General features: G+C 36.1%; 1 protein-coding gene across 1 annotated transcript in view; it reads right to left on the minus strand.

Moving 5' to 3' along the window:
• LOC114660831 (protein transport protein Sec61 subunit alpha) overlaps positions 1-21,120 on the minus strand; it is a 54,957-nt gene that overhangs the window by 13,663 nt on the left and 20,174 nt on the right. Inside the window, exons 3-9 of the mRNA XM_028813763.2 lie at positions 19,459-19,524; positions 11,330-11,408; positions 4,867-4,998; positions 2,040-2,149; positions 1,709-1,862; positions 1,065-1,225; positions 310-507 (exon numbers count right to left, since the gene is read on the minus strand). Of these exons, the coding sequence (XP_028669596.1) occupies positions 310-507; positions 1,065-1,225; positions 1,709-1,862; positions 2,040-2,149; positions 4,867-4,998; positions 11,330-11,408; positions 19,459-19,524 (900 nt within the window). The remainder of the gene's footprint in view (positions 1-309; positions 508-1,064; positions 1,226-1,708; positions 1,863-2,039; positions 2,150-4,866; positions 4,999-11,329; positions 11,409-19,458; positions 19,525-21,120) is intronic.

Genomic DNA, 21,120 nt, shown 5'->3' on the forward strand with positions numbered 1-21,120 from the left:
CCTCTAACTTTCTCTGACAGTAATATCACGCATCGCACTTCATCAGAAGACACCCACACACGGACACCTGGACGCACATAGGGATTTTTATATATATATATATATATATATATATATATATATATATATATATATATATATATATATATATATATAGAGAGAGAGAGAGAGAGAGAGAGAGAGAGAGAGAGAGAGAGAGAGAGAGAGAGAGAGAGAGAGAGAGAGAGAGAGAGAGAGAGAGAGAGAGAGAGAGAGAGAGAGAGAGAGAGAGAGAGAGAGAGAGAGAGAGAGAGAGAGAGAGATACTTACCGCCCACTGTCCAAGCAAATTGACAAGAAAGTTTCCACTGAAGCGAACAGAAAGCATCTGAGAAATCACATATAGATTTGAAACCAATGCTGACTGAAGAATAATGGGAATGTTTGAGGTATAAAAAAGCTTGATAGGATAGCTACTGTACTGGCCACGGTAGCGGGCAGATTTGATTGGCAGATCTACACGGAATCCCTGAAAGTAAAAAGTTTAAGGCAAAAAAATTAGTTTGCAATTCAATGAAAAACAAGTTAAAACTTTTAGGATTAAATATCTGAAAACGTTAGTGATAACCAAATAAAGTATTCATAAAGCATGCTCATCAATAAAAATATTTACAATTTACATGGTGTCCGGGTGGCAGTAGCACAATTCTTAGGAAAGTCTACCTGATGAATCTTGTGCTCTGGGTCCACATTCTGCACCAGGACATTGTCTGTGTGGGGTGTGCATTCTATTCCCATGGCTGTGTGGGTTTTACTGCCACATCTCACAAAGACAGAGGTTAGGCTAACTGGTACTTCCATATTGACTATGTGTGTGAATGTGCACTGCTTTGGACTGGCATCCTGTTCAGGGTTGACCTGCTTTACAGTTAAACCTACCTTGATAGGCTCTGGCACTACATAACTCTGAAATGGACTAGGCTGACTTATTAAGAATGCTTTAAACCGACAATTTTTTACAAATTGTTTTCAATAAAAAGAATTTCTTCATATAATCTTAATGTAAAATAATCAACATAACTGTACCTGAAAATAAATGACAACAGCAAATACAAAGATTGTAGCAATAAGGTTCATGAGATTAGGCAAATTCTGACGGTAAAAAGCTTCACGGAGAGCACGAACTTTATCAGACCTAGTAGCCAGCAAATGAAAGAGAGCAATCACTGCACCCTCAAATTCAGTTCCTTGAAAGAGGAAAAAAGACAGAAAACATACTGTATTTATAGTTTAATAATATTATACACACACTGCATGTACCAACAAACAAATATTTTCTAGTTAAAAGACAAAGTTGTAGTTATGCAAGCAGTTGTATAATTCATTAGCTGAACCTACCAAAATTAAGAGTTTTTACATCTTAGTATCTCTAGATAGCATGTTATAATTTCTAATCACACAAGTTATTTTTCAAAGCTATAATATGAGTTATAATGCATTATTCAGATGGAAACTTCTCATCCACTATTAATTATAAACATTCCTAAAAGAAGAGACAATCTGCTTTAAACTGAACAGTACCAATTATTGTTAAACAGAAATTTTGGAAAATTTATCAATTAAACACTTTTCTTAAGTGAAATGCAGACAAAAGTTGTTCTGTTAAAACAAAATCCATAATGCACATGCAAACTGTACATGCAGGCATATATTAACAGTTATGCAGTCACCTCTGCCAGTGTTGATTGTGGTTGGACTGAAGGCTTTCCACACAATTGTTTCACAGATGTTGGTAGCAATAAACAATGATATTCCAGATCCAAGACCATAGCCTTTTTGAAGTAACTCATCCAAAAGTAAAACAATCAGGCCAGCAACAAAGAGCTATAACAGAATATACTTAATCACATTAAAAACAAACAAACTCCTAAGAGCACACAAGAAATATTACACAGCACCACTGGGAACTACAGAAACTACAATTTTTGCATTAAAAATGGGTATGTGGGGGGTGTGATTATACTTAAGAGTATATTATGCAATGATATTGTGTTTTCTCACCTGAATAATAATTAATAGACAAATACCAGCGCCCATTTCTGCTGGATCTCCATACATTCCTGTCATCACATAGACAATGGCTTGACCAATAGTTATAATCATTCCAAATACTAAAGGAAAAGAAAAAAAAAATCATTCAGTGTTTACTTTCAATTCATAATAAAGCACTTCATATAATATGACATTGAAACACTACAACTTCTGGTTGATTGATTGGTATACGTAAGTGTGCAAGATAATTGGGGCATCACCCATTGTTTAGACAAGTTTTTTTTTTTTTTCTTTTTTTGTTAAAAAAGAAGCTTGGCTGTGTTGTAAAATTCATGGTTTATCAATGGTTGTAAGAACTAGAGACAGTGTTTAAGAATCAAGATGAATAAAGAGGGGATACGTCCTACATGTAATTACAAGTTTTGCCAATTAGCTACTCAAACTAAGAAGTAAACTGCCTGAATTGGTTGGGCCTTGAAGACATTTTACAATTGACAGTTCAAAACACCGTGGTTCTCCTGGATGCTGAAAAGTTTGATAGGGAACAGCAGCTAGAGAGAGTAAAACCTGAAAGAAAACCAAAAATCATCCACAAGGTCATGGAGCACTCATGACACCACACTATGATTTGTTTGGCGAAACACTGATTTAAAATGCTGACAAACGGAGATAAGAAAATGTTGTGGATGGCCATTAAAGGGAAGGTTGGTGTTTGGGGGGTTGTGGGATTTGGCTTTTGTACCACATAGCACTATGCTGACTATTTCTAACCCTTAAGCCTCCTAATCTCCTTACTCTGCATGAAAGTGCTCTTTGGGTTACCAGAGCTGTGTCCTGGTAAGAAGGGAAAGGATGCTGACCCCGGATTTATTGTACACTTATCTATAGCCTGCTCAGAGACTCCATCTTGGAGACCTGGAAAAACACGAGGTTCTATTCACCAACTCTTCCCCCAGCCTCCCACGTATCTATAGTATCGTATATAGTATAGTATCCCAAGTATCAATAATGCCTTGAATAACCTACTGTACCTCTCTCCATCCAAATAGGCACTTTCGGCAGTGGACATGGGTCAGCATACTGTGATCCACTGTGTTTTCTGATACTTTTCAAACACGGCCAGATTTACGTTTTTCAGCAACTTGTGCCACAGTAGCTCTTCAGTGGGATCAGACCAAACGGGCCACCATTCCCTCTCCCTATTCATCAATGAGCCTTAGGCACCGATGACCCTGTAAGATGGTTCAATGGTTGTCCTTCCTTGGACAACTTTTATTAGATATTAACCACTATATTCCAGGAACATCCCTCAAGACCTGCTGTTTTGAAGATGCTCTGACTGAGTCATTTAGCCATCACAATTTGGCCAAAAAAGTCACTCAAATCCCTATGCTTGCCCTTTTTCCTATTTCCAACACAGCACCTTCAAGAAAAGACTGTTCAATTGTTGCCAAATATATTCCACCCCATGACAGATGGTACAGTAATGAGACAATGAATGTTACTCACTTCACCTGTCAGTGGTTTTAATGTTGTGATTGATTGGTGTATTCCACTCTGTGATACAACATGTAATGCAAGTCAGATATTGTCGTGTCACATCATGTTGCAAGGCTTATTGAAATAAATGTATGGCATGACATAAGACTGTATAGTGTTCTTTTATATATATTGTATGCATGCAAAATAAAGCATATTAAAAAAAAAATATGACCGATTGACCGATGATTATTCAAAAAACAACTGAAAAGTACAAACCCCAATTCCAGAAAGGTTGGGATATTTTCCAAAATGCAATAAAAACAAAAATCTGTGATATGTTAATTCACGTGAACCTTTAACTGACAAAAGTAAATATTTTCAATAGTTTTACTGACCAACTTAATAGTCTGCTAGGGTAGAGGATGCCACGTTAATCTCTGAATTAAAATGAAAGTTGATTGCTTTAGTACAGAATAAGAGCCAAGCAAAATGACACCTTTTATTGGCTAACTAGAAAGATTACAATATGCAAGCTTTCGAGGCAACTCAGGCCCCTTCTTCAGGCAAGATCTTGCCTGAAGAAGGGGCCTGAGTTGCCTCGAAAGCTTGCATATTGTAATCTTTCTAGTTAGCCAATAAAAGGTGTCATTTTGCTTGGCTTTTCTCTACATTCATAATGGCTAACACGGTACAACACCCTAGTAGTACAGAATAAGGTAAGTGAAGTGGCTGAAATAGGCTGTTTATATTGCAAAAACATCTGTTTAGCACTGTAGCCAAGCTACTTAAGTATCCATGAAATAGAACTGTCAAATGGGTGAAGACCCATTGCCATCAATATTAGAGATTCTATGAAAGCTTTTCATATTAAGCTAGAGTTAGACTAGTATATAAGCCATAGTATACCGCTGGATGCAAGGGAAATTGGATATTGTCAGTTGGCTTAGGTCAGACACACATTTATGTTGCTTATATCAGCGATCTATGGAACCTCAAAAAGTTTATCTTTTCTTCTCCAATGTAAAATCAACACATATTTTTGCTATTAAATGCTAACACGATTTCATGTGCAAAGTATATGAATCTTTCTATTGTTATTCATTTAACTTGTTATACTTTCTAGGTATAAATATTCTGCAAGGAAATTACATTTGTGTTTCCATTTTGTACTTCAAATCTGCATATGCCCTCCATGCCTACTTTCAATAAAGAGCCTTATGCAAAAATAAACTGAATTGAACTGAATTAAACTGGCAATTGTAGTTTGGTTTACAAAATAGAAAGCAGTAATACCAAGACAAATAGAATTAAATAATGGTAAAGTAGTACTGTAATATGTTTACTATGTACTTACATTTCTGGGCTCCATTAAAAAGTGCTCTGTCTTTTGGTGTATCCCCAACCTCAATAATTTTAGCTCCAGCTAACAGCTGCATAATTAATCCAGAGGTCACAATTGGAGAGATGCCCAACTCCATTAGGGTGCCTGAGAAGCAAAAGTGTAACATAAAGCCCTGTTCCATAACAATTCCATTTATATAACGCAATAGTAAATTATATCCGCTCCTTTTAATAGTGAATTTTGTCAATTCCATGGACATCATAAAATAGTAGGCCTGCAATGCAAATTCTGTCCCCAAGCCACCCCCTTGCACCTTTTTTTACAGTTACATTAAAATTATGTAGATCCATGTAGTAGTTTTTAGACTACAGGTGTCTAAAAAATAAAGGCACGTGCAAAGCGTCCATCTGCTACAGTACTGTATCTTTGAATTTCTGTTGTTTCTGGAACACATTTAACCAACAAGTTTTAAAGTTAGCTTCTTACATCATAAGAGAGGGATTAAAGACCAAAGGTACAACATTTTTCAAAAATGTAACAATGCATTTTAAAAAACTGTCTTCCTTAAGAATTTAAAAGATGAGAGCTTTATTTGTCTATGGCCACAAGACTTTTCATGTGTTTTTGTGAATGAGAATGAATGGTCATTGTTATTTCAAAAAACAAATGATTTTGCATTCTTGTTCATGAACATACTGTTTCATGATCAAAACATAAGAAATTTAATAAACAAGAGGAGCCACTTCAGTCCATCAGGCTCATTTGTTTTGCTAATAACTAAGTTGTCCCAATATCTCATCCAGACACTTCTTAAATTTCTGCATCAACTACATGACTCAGTCAGAAGATGAGCTTAAAACTCACTGTGTGAAAGTTAAAGATTTTCCTGAAACTGAAGATATCAAATTAGCCATGCTGCCATTCTGAAAAGGACAGGTGCAAAGGTATTGAAGAGAATCCATTATAAAATTAAATACCATCTATCACCTGACTTTGGACATTCTCTACCAAAATATGAACATAACACACAGTTGTTGCATCGGACAAATGTGCATGTTTCATACCTTATCAAACGATTTATTACTTGCAAGCTCTGGGATTTCAGACTGTGTTGTTGAAAACCCACGATTCTGAAAATACTCGGATAATGTCAATATCAATGTATTTATAGAGGTCATTTAAAACAACATCAGCAATGCTGTAGCCAGAGTACTTTACATTAAAACATACAAAATAAAATACAATAAAATACAATACAAACAGCAGTAAAACTGAAACAAGTGACTAAGAGGAGGGAAGCATCAGTATCACTGAAGGTCACGGAAAGGGAGAGAACATAAATCCATCTTCAATCTCATTTTAAACAGTTCAATTGAGGGTGACTCCTTAATATAATTAGGTAAAGAATTCCACAGACGAGGTGCAGCAGATGCAAAAGCCCTGTCCCCCTTAGTTTTACACTTAGTGCGAGGCCCACAAGAGACAACTGACTGGTAGATCTAAGCTCTCTGGATGGCTAGTGTGTATAACACACAATTCAGTGAACTGGAAGTGGGTTTGAGAATAACTATGACTATTGTCATTTTCACAGTGGACATATTTGTTTTGAGATTACCATGAACTGTTGCCAAAACCAACGGACATTACTAAAACACCTTAAGAGAATCTAAAGTTGAACTGTGGTATCATAGGGAATCATAGGGCATCATGTGTGTCCTACACAGTCCTCATTTTTCTCCTGAAATGTCTATTTTCAGATTGAGAGTGGTAGCAGCCTTAACCTTGGGTGTATATATACTGTCAAATTTCTTTAAAAGTTACCCTTGGGCATTGTTTTCCATCTTTGTGGGCGTGTTTGTCACTGATTTTATTTTTCAGATTCAGGTTTACAGTCAGACAGCATACCAGAAACACTTTAAAGAAATGACAATTACTAGGGTCTAAGTTTCACAATGCGGCCAGAACTGGAAGTCACTTCATCAAATAAAAAGGGGAGAAATAGAATACAAATTCACTAGCCAATTTCCTTAATTTCTGTTTTGATTCAAGTGCAAGTATACATTCTAGCCTTTAATTTAACCAAGCGGAGTTTCTTTTAATGTGTAAGTTAAACAAAGAGCATTGTGCCCTGCCTAGGTCTTCAACTCCAACTGAATAGCCAATTGCTGAATTTTGAAGTGGCATGTCCCAATCAAGATCAACTGCAACAGATACATCACATTTTATGCAAGTGAGGTTAACAAAATGTAAACAATGAAAAAATAAAAATATTTTGATAATAATGTTTTGGGCCTCTTTTAATGTCACAACTTGTTCTTTTATGATGTTTACAGTAGTTTAGAAAATTGTGAGTGGAACAAGTTATCAGCCTGTCTTTCAAATCATTTATTCCTGCTCTAATAACTATAAATAAACAATTAATTCTACATATAGATACAGTATTTCAACATATTTAGCCAAAAAGACCAGATTAAACCAAGAAAAAAAATTGTGTCAGTCGAGTAATACAAAAAATGTACACAATGTAAAATAAAATGTCAAGACAAATAAATATTTTTTATTTTATCCATTGTAATACATTTTCCTATCTGAGTATAGTTTTTTTTACAGCTTTAAGTGAATTAAACAGCTTAAGGCTGCATATGTGAAAACTGTTAATTTAAGACATTTCATAGACATACAGTTAACATACTATTACATTAGGTTGCACAGTAGCACATTAATTAGGACTTACACATCATAGAGCCAACATACTAAGTTTAAATCTAACACCTGATTATCTCTGTGGGCATTCTCTACCTGTGTCTCTGTGGTTTACTTCTGGGTTATAGTATAATTTTAGGTAGACTGTTCCTTTAATGTGAAATGTGCCAACATTCTCAAATAAAAATCAAACAGCTTTAGCAAAACTATAAACTGGGACTAACTGTTCGTCTCCAGCTGACAAGAGCACTCACTGTAAGGCTTATGTACTATATACTTAATTTAGAATTCTCTATGCACACAAATTTATGTAACCACAGGTAACTCCCATTCCTACTAGAAAATGTTTTCCTGTTTAGGATTTTAAATTACTCCAAGATAAGAAGTTCTGTTCTGCTCAGAATTACTGGTCATAACTAGTGATTGTCCTAAGAGATATTTGGTTAACAAGTAGAACATATTTTTACATTTTTGAGACTTTGTCTAAAAATAAGCTATTTAGCTCTATTTACATGTAAAAACAGCATCAATGATACAGCAGACATTAAAGAAAATTTTTTTTTTTTTGATTGCCTGATTGAATCGTTACAGTTGAGACTTGATACAAAACATGTGGGCATTTATAGAAAAGACCACCACGGTTCTACTAAAATTGATGAGACTATACCTTAACATACTTAAAAAAGAGCTTTATGGTCATTGTTAATGTTTTTATTAACGCTTATCAAGAATGCATTTATTATTTGCGTCTCACCTAATATACTACACAAAGTCGTGGAGTGTATTATTTAAAGTACTACAGAAAGACAGCCCATTCAAACATCTAAGAACTTCACTAAAACAAGTTAATTTTATTTTGAGTTGAGATTCCCACTACAGTTACTCTTTATGACTTGTTCACACAGTTCAACTTAAGATAAACTTCACATTAAATCAGGGAAGTGAAAAACGAAAAGGAACACTAAACGATAGGAAGAACCTTAAGCATAAAACAATAAACAAAGACAATTCAGAAACAGTAATCAGATAAAATAACAAAAGTCCAAAATCATAAAAGGAAAAAAAACCCTTAAATGTCACAAAATTAATTAACAAGTTAAAACACTGGAAATGATGGGGCAGAAGTGGTGCTGCCTAGTGATGAAAAAAAGCTAAGAAAGTCACAACTATGGACTAAATGCTGGATACAACTACCAACAACTACAAAAAATCTTCTATACCTCAGATCCAGTGGGTCTATCAGAAAGAATGTAAGACGCTGGGCATGCAGAAAAAAAAAACACCAGTGCTACATATTTCAAAACATGAAATGAAGGAGACAACTTTCAAAGACTAAGGCTAGCTAGCTAGATAGATAAATTAATCCCAAGGGGAAATTCACATACTCCAGCAGCACCATATTGATAAAGAAACAATATTAAAAACAGTGATAAAAAATGCAGGTAAAACAGACAATAATTTTGTATAATATTAACATTTACCCCTCCCGGGTGGAACTGAAGAGTCGCATAGTGTGGGGGAGGAACGATCTCCTCAGTCTGTCAGTGGAGCAGGACACTGACAGCAGTCTGTTGCTGAAGCTGCTCCTCTGTCTGGAGATGACACTTTAGTGGATGCAGTGGATTCTCCATGATTGACAGGATCCTGCTCAGCACCTGTCGCTCTGCCACAGATGTCAAACTGTCCAGCTCCGTGCCTACAATAGAGCCTGCCTTCCTCACCAGTTTGTCCAGGCGTGAGGCATCCCTCTTCTTTATGCTGCCTCCACAGCACACCACCGCGTAGAAGAGGGCGCTTGCCACAACCGTCTGATAGAACATCTGCAGCATGTTATTGCAGATGTTGAAGGACGCCAGCCTTCTAAGGAAGTATAGTCGGCTCTGTCCTCTCTTGCACAGAGCATCAGTATTGGGAGTCCAATCCAATTTATCATCCAGCTGCATTCCCAGGTATTTATAGGTCTGCACCCTCTGCACACAGTCACCTCTGATGATCACAGGGTCAATGAGGGACCTGTTTCTCCTAAAATCCATGATTTTCCATGAGTAAGAGGATATGATAAAATACTGCCTGTATTAGCCAGTTTCACATATATAGGATGCTTGCATAATGATGTACATACGCTTAACAATTTTAATAAACACACTGATGCGAGTCTGAGGATTGTTACTTTTTCAGGAACAGTTCATTTGGGCTTAATTCCTTGATTCTGAATAAAATCATTCCTTTAAAAATACATACATGCACACACACACACAGAGATAAAGTACTTGCGATCACTGGTAGAAAAACTTGTGATATGTGAGTTAGTTAAAAAAAAAAAAAAAAATGCTGAAGCAAGTTAATAAAAAATGCTCAACCATACAAGAGTAATTTGCCATACATAACTTATGCAGTGATCACTTACTTATATACCATACTGCAGCATATTCTAAGCAGCATGGCCACTCAGTGAATAGGTATAGGATTGTATATGCAATGACCATTAAACCAGCATAATGCAAATCAACACTTCTAACAAAATTTCAATGGTCCTCAGAAAAACAATCAGACTAAAACTTCTACACACCTATTCCCTTAAATCTATTACAACAAGAAGATCTTCCTCCTAATATTACTTTATCTTGGAATAGCATTCTTAAAAATATAACACCTTTGTCTATAGAGAAAAGCATATCTTGCCTGAAGAAGGGGCCTGAGTTGCCTCGAAAGCTTGCATATTGTAATCTTTCTAGTTAGCCAATAAAAGGTGTCATTTTGCTTGGCTTTTCTCTACATTCATAATGGCTAACACGGTACAACACCCTAGTACTACACCTTTGTCTAGAAATTCACATTATCAACACACTCTACTTCAAATTATAACCTGTAAACATACATTGACTATATACCACTCCCCAAGATTTTTGCAATGGGCTTCTCCACTGATACATTTGGTGAGTTCTGCCCTCAGAGTTTCCTAGTATGTTTCTTCACATCTTCAAGAACTGTCTTTTTATCTTGCATTACTGGTCTCATGTCTCCTATTCTCTTTCTTGAAATCTGGATACAAACATTCCTTTTTCTCCTCATATTGGACGTTTATCTCCACTCCCTACCCCAACACTCTCAGACAAAAAAAAAAAATTCTTAAAGCACTATACAATAGCTTCCAAATTGGCCCACTGGAGAGAAGCGGATTCTTTATTCATGAACCATTGGAAATCCTCCTTTTACAAACTTTTGCTATTTAAACTGTCTGTTATGAGAATCAATAGATCGTCTAAAGCAAATACTAAGAATTGGTCCTTAGCTGTATTTTGCATTGTAATTTGGATGTCCTCTTTATGTCAACTAGACTGTAGTCTTGCACCGTTAGTAGGCATAAGACTGGAGGGTTTCTTTGTTTTTCCTGTTATTTCTTCTGTCTTCTTCAAACATAGTGTTGCTTTAATTTTAAATTATGTTGTACTTCGTAAAAACATGCTTGTACAAAATTATTTCTTAGAACTGCTTAACTTTTCATGACTCTAATAAACATTTATACCAGTTTCAAAAATAAAATATTAACAAATTAAATCTACTAATTCAATACATAGCACTCTTTACTTTCTAGTGTGAGAAAGCTAACATATTGAAAACAAAGGAAGTTAAAAAGAAATCTGAAGCTTTTAAAACATTTTAAAAAATATTATGGGACTGTTACATACAAAAGGGAGATTATTCATGTATGATTATGTGTTTACAAATGCAAATAAGTAATGAGAGTGATGAGAAGCATATAAATATGTACCCCGATTAGATGCCAAGATTACTCTCATCCAGTAGAAAGGATCTGCAGAGTCTGAGGACATTATTCCAAATAATGGGATCTGCAAAACAATATTTTAAAAAAGTACTTAGGAATATTTATGAAATGGCATATGACACATTCAACAGGAATATTGTTGTATGGTAGTGTTCTCAGAATAGTGTCAGACCCAAACATTAATTAGAGATACTTATGTCCAAGAACATAAAATGTTATAAAATTACGAGACTTTCAGATTAACATTATATGCATATTCACAGGCTTATAAATTATACATTAATAATAATGCAATTAATAAATTGCTAATAATACAGTAACATATTAATAATGAGCACTATATAAAATGTAAAGTACTGTACTTTAACTTGGAAAAGAGGAGAAAACAATATAGTTTTGCTGCCTATTATGTGGTAAATAAAATGTGAAATTGTCAACTTTAAGAAAAAGACAACAAAACAAAATCATTCCAAATGTACTATGCTGCCCATATATTCAAACATTTAAAGTCTGTATGCACTGACAGGATGATCATCAGCATGATAATACTTTTCCAAGGCATTAAGAAAATTAACAGAGTCAACAGGACTGCCTGGATGAATATGACATTGAAAGGGAATTAATTAAATGTTCCTGTACAGTGCCTCAGAAAACAAAAATGTTCTTTATTATATATACAGTTAGGTCCATAAATATTTGTACAGAGAACTTTTTTCTAATTTTGGTTCTGTACATTACCACAATGAATTTTAAATGAAACAACTCCGATGCAGATGAAGTGCAGACTTTCAGCTTTAATTCAGTGGGGTGAACAAAACGATTGCATAAAAATGTGAGGCAACTAAAGCATTTTTTAAAACAATCCCTTAATTTCAGGGGCTCAAAAGTAATTGGACAAATTAAATAACTGGAAATAAAATGTTCATTTCTAATACTTGGTTGAAAATCCTTTGCTGGCAATGACAGCCTGAAGTCTTGAACTCATGGACATCACCAGATGCTGGGTTTCCTCCTTTTTAATGCTCTGCCAGGCCTTTACTGCAGTGGCTTTCAGTTGCTATTTGTTTGTTGGCCTGTCTGTCTGAAGTTTAGTCTTCAACAAGTGAAATGCATGCTCAATTGGGTTAAGATCAGGTGACTGACTTGGCCATTCAAGAATTTTCCACTTCTTTGCTTTAATAAACTCCTGGGTTGCTTTGGCTGAATGTTTTGGGTCATTGTCCATCTGTATCATGAAATGCCGCCCAATCAATCGGACTGCATTTAGCTGGATTTGAGCAGACAGTATGTCTCTGAACACCTCAGAATTCATTCGGCTGCTTCTGTCCTGTGTCACATCATCAGTAAACACTAGTGTCCCAGTGCCACTGGCAGCCATGCACACCCAAGCCATCACACTGCCTCCACCGTATTTTACAGATGATGTGGTATGCTTTGGATAATGAGCTGTTCCACGCCTTCTCCTTACTTTTTTCTTGCCATCATTCTGCTAGAGGCTGATCTTGGTTTCATCTGTCCAAAGAATGTTTTTCCAGAACTGTGCTGGCTTTTTTAGATGTTTTTTTTTAGCAAAGTCCAATCTAGTCTTTCTATTCTTGAGGCTTATGAGTGGCTTGCACCTTGCAGTGCACCCTCTGTATTTACTTTCATGCAGTCTTCTCTTTATGGTAGACTTGGATATCGATATGCCTACCCCCTGGAGAGTGTTGTTCACTTGGTTGGCTGTTGTGAAGGGGTTTCTGTTCACCATGGAAATGATTCTGCGATCATCCACCACTGTTGTCTTCCGTGGACGTCCAGGTCTTTTTGCGTTGCTGAGTTCACCAGTGCTTGCTTTCTTTCTCAGGATGTACCAAACTGTAGATTTTGCCACTCATAATATTGTAGCAATTTCTCGGATGGGTTTTTTTCTGTTTTTGCAGCTTAAGGATGGCTTCTTTCACCTGCATGGAGAGCTCCTTTGACCGCATGTTGTCTGTTCACAGCAAAATCTTCCACATGCAAGCACCACACCTCAAATCAACTCCAGGCCTTTTATCTGCTTAATTGATAATGATATAACGACGGACTTGCCCACACCTGCCCATGAAATAGACTTTGAGTCAATTGTCCAATTACTTTTGAGCCCCTGAAATGAAGGGATTGTGTTAAAAAAATGCTTTAGTTGCCTCACATTTTTATGCAATCGTTTTGTTCACCCCACTGTATTAAAGCTGAAAGTCTGCACTTCAACTGCATCTGAGTTGTTTCATTTAAAATTCATTGTGGTAATGTACAGAACCAAAATTAGAAAAAAGTTGTCTCTGTCCAAATATTTATGGACCTAACTGTAGTTGCACAAAAAATATACCAGTTATTGCTAACTATAGCACCAAGTGTCAAATAAAACATTGAGAAATCAGAGATTAAGAGTAATATGAAGAATTACAATTTATTTCCATATTTTTGGAAATTTAAGTGAGAATGCTCAACCTCGTTATTCTCTTAGTGCTAAATTGTTTATCTGAGCCTATCGAAATACTTTTATGAAGCAATCACACACCACAGTATATATGGAACAAAATGAAATGTCACAAATTCATGCTGTGGACCTGGTGTTCAACTCCTACAGCCATTTCTGCCCTCTAAATTACTGTGCATTTTGGAATTATACGATTTTCTCCTTTTTCTGGTCCTCTGTCACAGACTTTTTTCCTCACTCTATTCAGGCCTCACGCTTGATATCCCAATTTTGTCCCCCAAAAAGTCCTTATTCTATAAATTGGTCCTTCCTGAGACCACTACAATGGGCCATTCACTTCTAAAAAATGACAGTCTGCTGTACAGTTTGTTTGGAGCGGAGTGACTCGTGGAGATCTCTTGGTTGCTGCTGTGCAAGCTCGCTCTCTCTCAAGACTGGTCTCCCCCCCCCCCCTTCCAACCCCCCCAAAATTTTCTTCTGCTTTTCTTAAAGAGTTGATGTGGGACTGGGTAGACAGGTTTTTCCCCCAATTTGTTTTAAAGTTAGCTGCAATTATTTATTTCCTTCATTTGTTTAATTTAATAACTATTTTAGTAGGTGTATAAAACATATATAAATGCTAGCATGTTAACAGTCTAGGGCATTTGCTAGAGTGGTGTGCAGTATCTATGGATGTGACTCTCTGATATTCTAACAGTTTTCATGGATGTTGTTAGGCATAATGCGTGAATATTTACTAAGAAATGATTTTGAGTGTTGAAGGGAGTAACCAGGATGCAGCTGCAAAATCAAAAGCAGTTTGCAAGTCTTTTAACAACTCCATCCATCCATCCATCCATTTTCCAACCCGCTGAATCCGAACACAGGGTCACGGGGGTCTGCTGGAGCCAATCCCAGCCAACACAGGGCACAAGGCAGGAAACAATCCCGGGCAGGGTGCCAACCCACCGCAGTCTTTTAACAACTCACTTAATATAAATAATCAGATGTTGCGATTTAAACTGGGATAGTTGCACATACTGTAGACTATTAAATGTAAAAGTAACTTTGTACACTACTGTAAAGTATTGTAGTGCATTAACAAAATGTAATTTTTATGCAAAGTCTTTCAATGTGATTGAAATAACATTTATTTGTATAGCACGTTTTCATACAAATGATGTACAGTAGCTCAAAGTGCTTTATAAGATGCAGAAAGACAAAGAATATAAAAATTAGGCAATAATAATTAACAAAAAATAAAATAAGGTCCGATGGCCAGGGAGGACAGAATAATACAAAATATGAAATAAGAACCCAGGTTTTCTTTTTTTTTTTTCCTCTCTTCACTTGAAAGTCAAACCTCAGTCACCAACTACTGTACAGATTAACTTATTTTTAGATGTTCAAGATGTTACGGACTGTATTTCCAGAGATTTAAGTGGAAATACTTAAAATGGGTGAAGTAAAAAGTTTGCTCATGTCGGTTCAAAATGTTTTTCTGAAGTACTAGACTCAATATTTTATCTTACATGTGTCTCATGATCAGCCTAGCAAAACATTATGCAAAATCAAGAGAACATAACAAAAAAGAAGTGCATATGGAACATACATTATATTGCCAAAAGTATTGGGACACCCCTCCAAATCATTAAAATCAGGTGTTCCAATCACGTCCATGTCCACAGGTGTATAAACTCAAGCACCTAGGCATGCAGACTGCTCCTACAAACATTTATTAAAGAATGGGTCGCTCTCAGGAGCTCAGTGAATTCAAGCATGGTACCATGATAGGATGCCACTTGTGCAATAAGTCCATTCGTGAAATTTCTTCACTACTAAATATTCCACAGTCAACTGTTAGCGGTATTATAACAAAGTTGGGAAATTGAGAACAACAGAAACTCAGCCATGAAGTGGTAGGCCACATAAAAATCACACAGCGGTGACAGCGCATGCTGAGGCTCACAGTGTGCAGAAGTCGCCAACTTTCTGCAGAGTCAATAGCTACAGGGCCTCCAAAAGCTCAAGAACAGTACATAGAGAGTGTCATGGAATGGATTTCCAAGGCCAAGCAGCTTCATCCAAGCCTTACATCAAGTGCACTGCAAAGTGTTCGATACTGTGGTGTACAGCACACCGCCACTGGACTCTAGAGCAGTGGAGACAAGTCCTCTGGAGTGATGAATCACACTTCTCTGTCTGAATATCCGATAGATGAGTCTGGGTTTGGCGGTTGCCAGGAGAACGGTACTTGCCTGACTGCATTGTGTCAAGTGTAAAGTTTGGTGGAGGGGGGATTATGGTGTGGGGTTGTTTTTCAGGGGTTGGGCTTGGCCTCTTAGTTCCAGTGAAAGGAACACTTAATGCTTCAGCATACAAAGCCATTTTGGACAATTTCATGCTCCCAACTCTGTGGGAACAGTTTGGGGATGGCCCCTTCCTGTTCCAACATGACTGTGCACCAATGTACAAAGCAAGGTCTATAAAGAAATGGATGAGCAAGTTTGGTGTACAGGAACTTGACTGTGCTGCACAGAGCACTGACCTCAACCCGATAGAACACCTTTGGGATGAATTAGAGCAGAGACTGCGAGCCCGGCCTTCTTGTCCATCATCAGTGCCTAACCTCACAAATGCTCTCCTGGAAGTATGGTGAAAAGTCCCATAAACACACTCCTAAACCTTGTGGAAAGCCTTCTTAGAAGAGTTGAAGCTGTTATAGCTGCAAAGTGTGGGCCAACTCCATATTAAAGCCTATGCATTAAGAATGGGATGTCATTAAAGCTCATGTGTGTTTAAAGGCAGGTGTCTCAATACTTTTGGCAATATAGTGTAAATGTGCAATTTTTATTGTTCTATTTTGGTTTCTTTTTGGAGGTCCTACCTAATTGGCACATTCAGCAGAGTTGGTTTTGCTAGATCATGGCTTCAGAGCTGGTCAGGTTTGCCTTGCTGGGAAGTGAAGCAGTAGTGAAGCTATGGGAAGCAGGGAACACATCTGGTGGAAACTTAGGTTCCAACAGCTTTCTGAAACAGTTAAATGCAGTATAATGTGTGTTTAGATTCTTGGTGCTTTGTATGTGTTTTAGCCATTTTTCAAATTTGCATCAGCAGTGTTGTTTAATTCTTAAATATGTTCTTGTGATTTGCATATACTGTGCAAAACATGAATAAAAAACATAACCAAAGCGAAGGCAACAATCAATCACTACTGTTCACAAACATATTGGTGGAGGACTGCAAACTTCTTGAACATTTTTTGAAGTTACCAATATCTTATCTAGAGAAGGATTACAAGTGTGAATACTAAGGATGTTAAATTATAATAAATTTGACAACCATTTAGTATAAAGAGTGAGAACCATGTACATGCTTACAAGGAACTTATAAGTTAATGCCAAATTACAGCAGCTTAAAACACCTTTTTAAGTGGTATTTTTTTGTTTTTGTTACATATTCTGCTGACTATTGCGAGGTCTTGTGGACCACATTGTGCATCTGAAAAATCTACTAACATGGTACGGTCGCTCCACTAGTTATTTCATGTTTTATGCTTAAAAATATTTATCACTCCAATGCTAAAACACAAAAAATGTGAGACTTGCATTTTATTATGGGAACAAACTACTCGCCTAAACACAAGATGCTAAACAATACTTGTGAAACAAAATTGCTTACATGCCCTCCCTCCTGCTGTTGTGAAAATCAGATTTATGGCCTTCTTGTCAAACTGCATGGTAATGGTACATTTTAATGTTGTTTCCTCTGTAAAATATATTTTGATTGGAGGTGACTGGAGGAAGAGGGGCTAGGACTGGGGTTTGGTGCTAATCTCCTTTTTTTGCTGTAAATACAGCTTCAACAGCAAACAAACTAAAACTATGGCATTTTTATTAAAACAGTAATGTTAATTATTTGATGAACTGAGAAAATACAAAAAAATACATAAAGAGTGTGGTATTTTCATAGATTTTGGCACCCTTCAGTGGTAAGCTTCCAAAACTTGTTAGCATGTTAGGTGTTAGTCTGGTCAAGAACTGTTATTAGGAATTGTCAGCTCATAATTTCAGAGCCTAATAAATTCCTTGACCTTTCAAATATTGTATTACCACTCAACAACTGTAGGCTCTTCTAAGAAACTTAACAAGAACCTGAAAATTAAACTAATCGATGCCTACAAAGCACGTGAAGATTATAAAAAGATGTCAAAGCAGTTGAAGCTAGCAATTTTCATAGTCCAAAATTTCATTAAGAAATGGCAGTTAAGGGTAACTGTGGAGGTCAAATTAAGATCTGGAAGACCACAAAAAACGAGATATAGAAGAGCTTGTATACTGTACATGGAAGCAAAGTAAAACCACAATATGACTGCAAGAGACCTGCAGCCATGCTTAGTTGAGAAATGAGTTTTGGTAGTGCACTGCTCTACTAGGCAGCATTACTTACACACACATGGCCTTCATAGAACAGCCATCAGAAGGAAATTTTACTTGCAATCTCATCATAAAAAACAATGTCTTCAGTATGCAAAACAATATTTCCGTAACACAAAGGCCTTTTGGAACCAAATGCTGTGGATAGATGAAGCCAATATCAAATCTCTTTGGCCATAAAACACAAAAGGCTTGCTTGGGGGAAAAAAGGAACAGTGTTTAAAGAAAAGAACACCTTTACACCTGTTAAGTACAGGGGTCTATCTATTATGCTCTTGATATCCACTGCTGTACCGAATGAGGACAACCTCAGAGTGGGGTATGTTAAAACAGCCATTAGAGACCAGATTTCAACCAAGGTATGCTGACCCTGGTCTTCAGAATTTCCTCCATCATTATGGTACCGGTAACACACACCAGACCCACAGAGACTAAATTGCAATGACCAGAACACTGTGACATATGGCCAAACAGTCAGTCCCAAACAGAGCTGTATGTCGGTGCATGACTGAATTCGTATTATTGTTGCTTATATTAATGCAGAGTCCTAAGGAAGACAAAGGGCCAGGCACCTTATCAGTGATACTGAGAGAACAGTCATCATATCACCAAAAAAGTCTGACATAGCTGAGCTGTTTGGGGTTTTTCTTCATGGCTTAAGACAGTAGCAAAAGTCAGTATCCAAAGCTGCCAAGGATGAGGTAATCGAATACAGGGCTTGTGGGGAAAATGAAACAGACATATAACCTTACGTAACCCTTACACTGAACAAGAGATTTCTTTTTACACTGAATTTGACACTGTCAGAGCAAACCGATATTCGATCTCTGCAAATAAAGTCGATATACCTAACTTTTCTCAACAAAAACTTAAAATTATGTTAACAGATTACCAGATGAAACTCATTTGAACAATGCAGTGCAGTGGTTGAGTTGAGATGATATCTCCGTTTTTTGACAACATATCTAATTGTTTCCATTACACTACTATACTGCTTTAGGTTTGTGCCATGTGTTTTGCTGAGAAACCACTCTGAATAGGTCAATCTTAACTTCACTTTTTCATGTATCATACCAAACTATTTTTTTAAATCTTTACACCCTGTAAATGTATAAATATAAAAAGTAAAAATGTAAATCAACCAACTCATATCCATATTACATGAATGTAAGCTTCATAAGTGTACATTTTCTAAAACCTTGTACTTTGATTTACGTTAAAGGCATAAATTCTCTTACCTGACAGCATACCAAGAAAATAAAAAGTGTTATAGCAGTCCATAGTACTTTCTCTCTAAACTGAATCTGAAACAAAAAGGAAAATAGAGGATTAAAACCTGCATTACATCATTATATAAAGAATCACCATTTTGAAATTCAAACAAAGAAAATCAAAGTTGATCATGAATTGGATTTTATGTGGAGCATTTTACTTTAATATTTATTAACTTTTTTTCTATATAACCCCTATATAAAAATTTAAAAATAGTATAGTTATACAAATAATGCTGCTAGGTAACTAAAGGCAAACTGTACCCTAGAATGACTTTGCTAGATGGTTTAACTGTAAACAATGTTCTGACTAGATACCTTACTACATTTCAAAGCTGATTCAGTCTTTATTCTTTTCCCATTACTGCACTGAAAATTGACAGTAAAACATGCAGTATGACTTGCATTTTGTAAGATAATTATTTTTCCTTACACAATACTAAATTTAGTACTTGACATCTAAATCTTAATTTTGCCTGTACCAGTTTAATGGTAAATATCTGAATATCTGGCTTTAATCTGGTTGGCTTGAAGTCTCTTAGATTATCTTTTCCACCATCAAAGCCACCTTCATGCAGATCGTTGGTTGTTTACCACCTTGCCTCATTGTTCCATTTTCACTACAGTGCTCATCAGACCAGACAATATTCTTCCTCCACCTGGCAGCTCCATCTTTAACATCCTTCTCCCAATATACCCAGCCTCTCTGGCTTTGTCTCCCAACTGTCCAACCTGAGCTGACCCTCTAATGTACTCATTCCTAATCCTGATCATCCTTGTCACTTACTGCAAAATGCCCCTACCATAAGGATTATCTAAACATAAGATTTAAAAACTTAATGATTTGTTATCACTCACATTATGAATGGTGCAACAGGAAACTTGCTTGAATATTTTTTAAAATGCAATGTTACCAGTTATGACTGTTACAACACAGATCAAGAGGCCCAGTCCAAAGAGAGTAAACCTCCTTAAACTGAAAATATAATTGGAATTCAGAAATTAGAAACACTGACACAGAAAAATGTTACACTAATAAATCTCCTTTAAAATGCATTTAAGAGTGGCTTCAGTATTCAGACTTGTGATCAATTAATTAATTTCTCTGAATAACTCTTACACTGGATTTTTGTTATGTATAATATTTTGAATTTAATGCACTGTGTGTCACACTTTTGTGACAATGTTTTATGCTAGAGAAAAATAAAAGTATTGTACAAGTATTCTGCTCTCAAAAATTTTGCAGAGCAACGTTTTGCAACAATATCAACTTTAAGTCTTTTGAGGCAAGTTGGTACCAGCATTCCAGACAGGAAAAGTATTAAGCATTCCAGCTCAACACATTTTTTTTTAAAATGTTACCATCGCAGATTTTTAATTTGAAATCAATTATGTTTTAATTTTTTTGTATGCATTTTACATGGTTTTAATGATAATGAAAATAAAAAAAATAATTTTCTTTGGACACCATTTATCAACGTTCACCCAATGCATAAGTGAAAAAATACCAAATTAACTACTACCGCAATGCTTTGATTAGCCATTCACCTAAATCTATTTCCTGGACAAAAAAAAAACAAACAGTTCACAGGAAGGTTACTGCTAGACTAATTGCAACTCTAAATGAAT

This window comes from Erpetoichthys calabaricus, chromosome 1 (genome assembly GCF_900747795.2).
Source record: "Erpetoichthys calabaricus chromosome 1, fErpCal1.3, whole genome shotgun sequence".
Classification (NCBI taxonomy): Eukaryota; Metazoa; Chordata; class Cladistia; order Polypteriformes; family Polypteridae; genus Erpetoichthys; species Erpetoichthys calabaricus.